This window comes from Protopterus annectens, chromosome 3.part0 (assembly GCF_019279795.1).
Source record: "Protopterus annectens isolate FY-2018-M chromosome 3.part0, PAN1.0, whole genome shotgun sequence".
Lineage (NCBI taxonomy): Eukaryota > Metazoa > Chordata > Ceratodontiformes > Protopteridae > Protopterus > Protopterus annectens.
In genome coordinates, this window is record NC_056731.1 from 1505343483 (window position 1) to 1505350076 (window position 6594).

The window sequence follows — 6594 nt, forward strand, 5'->3', positions numbered from 1 at the left end:
TCTTGGCATGACTAGTAGTACCTCCCATCATCACACTCCTAATGGATGAAAGATTTCTAACTGTCTTGGAATCTAATGGAGTTGAGGACCTAACTGGAAACCCTTTGTAGAAACCTTCGGTAAGAGCAGCTGCCACCTTTTAATCCTGGAAATCAGACAATATTTGTATCATTTTATCTAGACAGATTGGGAACTGGGACTGCTGTAAAATGTTCATAACTGCTACCAAAGGCCCCCCATGGTCATGAAAAGGCTGCTTAATTCTAGGAAGGGTGTTACGCCTCCCTAGGCCCTACCTCTAATTGGGTTAAGGGAATGTCAGACCTGCCCCTGCCAGCTATCCTCCAGCACCTGGAAGCAGGGTGATCCTTCCCACAACCCAAACACAAATGGATGAACTTGCAGGCAAACCACAAGCATTTGCTGTGATTAAATGTTCATCAATATTTTGTTTCCCCATAGTTACAACCTCCGCCAACAATCTCAGAAGTAGCTGGCATATAACATGGCATTCAAACAAGTGTCAGGACACCATAAATCCCACTTGAGGGACTTATCTATGGTTTTCAGTTTCCTAAAATGCGGATCATAATTTACCCAGCTAGAACTCTTTTTGACATGATGCACCTCCGTTATAGCCACAAAGTATGCTAGTAAAGGTAAGCCCTTACTAGTGTCCTTTTCAATAATCACTCTCACGATCACCATAAAACCTGGTGACCAAGTATCCCGTTTCTTAACTGCTGCTCTACTGATGCCTTTTTCCCAATGGCTGCCAAGGCTGCCATCAAGTCCTTATTATAGAAGAGTTGTCAGCATCCAAAATGCACTTGATTCACTAGGTATCCACTAGATCAAATATCTCTACAAATTCCCATTTGAGGTTCTTTTCTTTAACTTTGGTGGGAATGTGTACTGCAATGTGAGACCTCGGGGAGATGAAAACTGAAAGGTTCAATGAAGTTATAGGGGGCAACAACTGGGGAACACAACCATCTAGATGGGGCTGGACGTCACTCCTCAAATCACTGACCTCCTCAGACCCCCCTCTGTAAGTTGGTTAAGGATGGGAGTGCAACCTACCCAGAATCAGTACCTCCTTCCTTCAAGGGGACAGCAGTTGTGGAAGCATCAAAATTCCTTTTCAAAGCTAAGTGAAACAGCATAACCCTCCCCTCTTCTGGCAGAGAATTTATAAATTCATCCCAACAATCCTCAGAGAACTGACCTTTATCATTAAAACTTGGTTCTGTTGTCTCACTGGACTCATTACCTTGAGATTCCAATGGTGCTTCAGGCAGGAGTGGAGGGTGACCCTTGGACCAGAGAAATGTCTCTTGTTTTTCCTTCTAGCCTTCTTGCCTGGAGAAAGTGTGTCTGCTGATTCCTCCGCCTCATCATTCACTGCATGTCTCTTCCTGGAGTTATGATCTTGCTCAACTGCCTGCACTGCTTCTAAGTCAGAAAGCAAGCTTTGGGCCTCTTAAGACAGAAGAAGCAACCTATCCTTAAAATACTGGACCATGGTGGAACCTGAAAAAAGTGATACAGTTAATGTAGAATAGAATGTAGAAATCCAGACTCTGAAAGAAAAGAGCCTACACTGTGGATCCTGGATGCTCTACTGCTGTGAAGTTCTAGAATGTAAACTCCTGATGTGCTTGACCTGACTAAAATACTTCACAGCACAGAAAAATGAAATGCTGCTGCAGGGATTCCAGAATGCCACACCTTTCTTACACCAAAGTCCTCACGTCCAGAAGACCCAATGGACTGCAACCATCCCTACCCTGTCTAATAGAGGCGATAACCATATGCAAAAATTTACCCAGAGGACAGGGAATAACTGGAAACCACACTAATGCAAATGACTACCCACGGACGCTATGACTGAAATAACTTACTTGTACTATGCCAAAAGGAAATTATATTTATAAAAGAAGGTTACAGAGAAAATACAACATAACAAAGTCCTACACAAATACATCCTGCAGGCACCCATTCCAGAAAAAAAAGCCCTGTTGCCTAGAGCTTCCAGAAATAAATAAGCATCACAAAATATGGCAACTAAAAGAGACACTTAACTTACGCAAGTCTACTGCAATAGCAAAACCATAAATAATTTCAATAGTACATGTTGTACCAATAAAGCTGCAACATAGATACCTGTAAAATACCAGAAATGAACATTTGCAGCCAATACACAGTAATAAAAATCTGTAACAAATTCCACCCCACCCTTTATGCAAACAAATTACACATGCCAACAGACTCTAAACAAAAATACATAAGCCCTGGTAAAATAGCCATAGATAAAAAAACTATATACAAAACACCAAGAACAATGGGAGCACACCCCAAACCAGTGACAAATTAATTAGCAACATCAATCTGCAGCAAAATGCCAAAAAAAAACACAAACATATGTGGCACAGTACAAAATAAGAGGCAACCCTCTGACAACAGGTTTAAATTTTGCTTCAATAAACTTAGATAGCTGTTGGCATAAAAGCTTATAATTGCTATGCACTTCTGAGGGATATGAAGTCTGACCTCAAGTGGCCATATATTATGTAACATGCTTTTGTAAGCTCAACCTACAGTAATTAGCCAGAAAAGGATTCAATTTCATATCTTGTGCATGAGAGTTGAAGATCTTAACCATTATGCCAACTGGATGTGTGCTGCAAATTTATGAAGAACAGACCAAAATTATGAGGCAAAATCTGAACATTCTGCAAAGATCAGGACAACCGAGAGATATGCTAGCAACCTATTATTGCTGCTATGGCTGTCCCCTTCCATTGTATGTAACACAAATATATTATAAATTTTCTTCTTTTGTTCATTTAATTTTATTTTACCTATCTTGCATTTATTTAAGTGGGTGCTCTTCTTCTTTCTTTTATATATATTTTCTGAAGCCCCAACACTCCTAAAGGGGTGCCAAAAATAAGGAAAGCCTATCTCGGTGAGCTATACTTACTTAAATGGTCATTGCAAGCTGGCTCCATCTCAAATGCCATCTACCGCTGAGCCTCTGAGGAATCTGCTGAGTAGAGACATGCTGCTTGCTTAAATCAGGCAAGCTGAAGGCCCACCCCAAGGCTGGAGCTCCTACACAACATGACATACATATGTCACCTTTGCTAGTAATAATACAAGTCATCAAAAAATACATACAGTACAGAAGACTAAACTAGATATGCTTTTACAGACATCAAAATGTGTGTATGTCTAAGTAACTACTTTTTTACATCATTGTCATAGACTGGTATAAAGGAGTATAACCTGATTTTTTCCCAGTTTTTATTTTTAGACTTCCAAAAATGCAAAGAATTGTCATGAAATGTCTGCAAGAAAAATCTTTTTCAAATTTCTTTGCTCATTTGCTAAGAATGCCATTACTTCTACAGTATGTCTGCTCTCACTGTTAAAAGAGCTTTTGGAAGCCTTTTGACTTGTTATGCAACTGTCAAGGAAACAAGTGTTTTCCCAGTGTGTGTAAAATGATAAAAAGCACTTCCAGTATTAAATAATAAACAAATGCAGTCAAACAATGAATGGAGTCTTAAATGTTTCTGTACTACAAGGACACAAAATAATCACAAAATAGTAATTACCATGCACTTGTTATGTGACAGTTATATTTCTAGGACAAAGTTCAACTTTTCTTCACACTATAAATGTTGAAATTGCATTTGTAACAAAGGATCTATAGTGCTGTCTGCTCAGTGATTTTGCTGTAGCATGAGATATGCTTGCGGTAATTTATTTTTAATGATGCTGCTGAAGCTCATTATCACCTAGTTCAATGCATCTGATGCTTAGAATGTAAGGCAATCTGACTGGTCAACTTTTCATGGACAAATTATACAAGTATAATAAGTCATACCATAAAGTAAATGTTATCATTACAGTACATTTCCAGTTAAATAATGACATTTTCTTACTGGTCTTATGAATGATTCTGACTTGCAAAATGGTCCAACAATATCGACCATGTATCAGTTTATTACTCTTGTGAAATATTTAGAGTTTTAGAGTCATTAAAACTCTGTGCACTGTGAATAACATATTGCTCATTTAAATGAACACATTTCTTTAGCATTGCTTGTATTGACTGAAATACAGTTGTTCATCAAGGTGAATTTGCAATGTATAATTCTTTTTTATTTTGCAGGCTCAAAATGAATATTGCTTCTTCCCCCAGCCTATCAATGATTCAGTCAGGTTCTTCTGAGAATGAACAAGACATGTCTGCACGACAAACACGCATTACAGAACCAGTAGTAGCAAAGCGGCTACATTTTTATAAAAGTGGTGATCCCCAGTTTAGTGGACTCAAGATGGTGATCAGCAATCGTTCCTTTAAGACCTTTGATGCACTTCTAGACAACTTATCTAAAAAAGTCCCTCTTCCTTTTGGAGTAAGAAACATCAGCACTCCAAGGGGAATTCACAGCATCACCAAGCTAGATGACCTTGAGGATGGCAAGTCTTACATATGCTCACAAAAAAAGAAAGTAAAGCCAATAAATCTTGAACAAGCAAGTAAGAAGCCCATTCCATGGTATAGCAGCAGGCCTATGAGTGCGAGACGTCGGGTAGCTCAATTGGCCCGGCAGAACAAAATTGGCGCACTGCAACAATACACTAATGTGGCTATCAAATCTCCAAGAAAACTGGTAGTTTTCAAAAATGGTGACCCTGCAATCAAGCATATTATAATACTGAATAAAAAAACTGCCCATTCCTTTGATGCCTTACTGGATTACATAACAGAAGTAATGCAGTTCCCAGTTACAAAATTGTATACACAGGATGGAAGAAGGGTAAGGGTGTGGTCTTTTAGTTATAAAAATGCTGATAGTTAATGGTACAGAATCTGCAGTTTTCTTAAATGTTATGCGATATTGGCCCCAAACACAGCAGCTATTTTATCTAGTCTATTTGCATGTTTATGTTTTTATACTATTTCCAGCATTTAAGTTTGCAGTTCTGTTTTCTTTAGGTATATCTTTAAAATGAAATATTCTTTGCAAACATCCCTTATGTTAAAGAAATATGTTAACTATTAACAATAGCAATAACACAAAAACATAATACAGAGCAAATACATGAATTAGAAAGTATAACACCAGAATACAGTGGTGATATGGCATCTTTTAATAGACCAAATACAACAGAAGAACAGAAAGGTAATGCAATACCTTTTAATGGATGAATATACAATACGTTCAGTTACTCAGACTTTCAGATTATCATGAACATTTTGTGTGTATTATATGTGTGTGTGTGTGTGCGTGTGTGTGTGTGTGTGTGTGTGTGTGTGTGTGTGTATATATATATATATATATATATATATATATATATATATATGTATGTATTTAAATGGTCGAAGTTTCAGAAAATCGATCATCAGATTGTCGAAGACCAGATGATCAAAGTTATGAAACACTGAACATTAAAAAAAAAATCTAAAAAGAAAAAAGTCTTCTTTCATGTTTTTGCAGGGGGGAAAGCCTCCTGCACCTCGACACCCCCTGCTACTTAAATATACCAACTCTGACATTGCACTACAGTGAAGAGAATGGTGAATGTACCATTCCATGCACACGTAAGATCATTCTTGCCCATATTCAAATATAACTTGGATCTATGGATGGGTAATACAATATTTACCCCAAGACTGCTCATTGTACTACTAATAGACATAGTCAGCTACTAAATGCTTTATCGCATGCAAGGGTCACTTCAAATTGTTTGTGATATGATTCCAATTATTCTTACTTGGAGATAAATATACTTACTGACCACGAGATGGGTAAGGCTAATATATACTAAATGGGATAGGTTAATTAAAACACTAAAAGGGGGAATTGGGTAGGCTTAAAATGTCCCACAATGCTAGCTAACCCATAACTTTATCTACAAACTTACAAAGACTTAATAAGTGATAGATATTAAATATAATACTTTATTACCCACTTGAGTTTTGAAAGGGAGTACCTCATTTTTTTCGTGTTAGTTAGAATAAGCAATTACACCAAAGTGAGGAAAAAAATCTCAGTTTGCTGCTCAGATGATTAGTACTATGAGATATATAAGTCAGAAGTAGAGCACTATATTTATTTATTTATCATTTGTTTACCGGGAAAGTCCAACTTGGAAGAGAGTCAATTTTCATCAGAGGACCAAAGAGAAACACTCCAGATACATGTCTTTGAAACATGGGAAGAAACCGGAGCACCCAGAGGAAACCCACACAAATGCAGGGAGGACATGCATACTCCACACAGAAGGTACTCCAGCCAAGAATCAAACCGGAGAACCTCTTGCTGTGAGGTGACAATGCTACTGCTGCACCAGTACGCTGTCCGATATATGTAAGTGAGTGTGTGTGTGTGTGTGTGTGTGTGTGTGTGTGTGTGTGTGTGTGTGTGTGTGTGTGCACGTGTGTGTTTAAAAGAGAGCATGAAATGTTTGAAGACTGGGAGCGTGGTCTGTAATAAAAGTGAGCACTTTCCTGAATGATGCATTAAACATTTGGCTTAAGTTGAAGACATGTAGTCTGACACCTGAAAGGAAAGT

At 37.9% G+C, this 6594-nt stretch overlaps 1 protein-coding gene across 1 annotated transcript in view; it reads left to right on the forward strand.

Annotated features, from left to right (window-relative positions):
* Positions 1–4190: 4190 nt before the first annotated feature.
* RP1 (RP1 axonemal microtubule associated) overlaps positions 4191–6594 on the forward strand; it is a 652673-nt gene continuing 650269 nt past the window's right edge. Inside the window, exon 1 of the mRNA XM_044065894.1 lies at positions 4191–4835. Coding sequence (XP_043921829.1) covers positions 4191–4835 — 645 coding nt within the window. The remainder of the gene's footprint in view (positions 4836–6594) is intronic.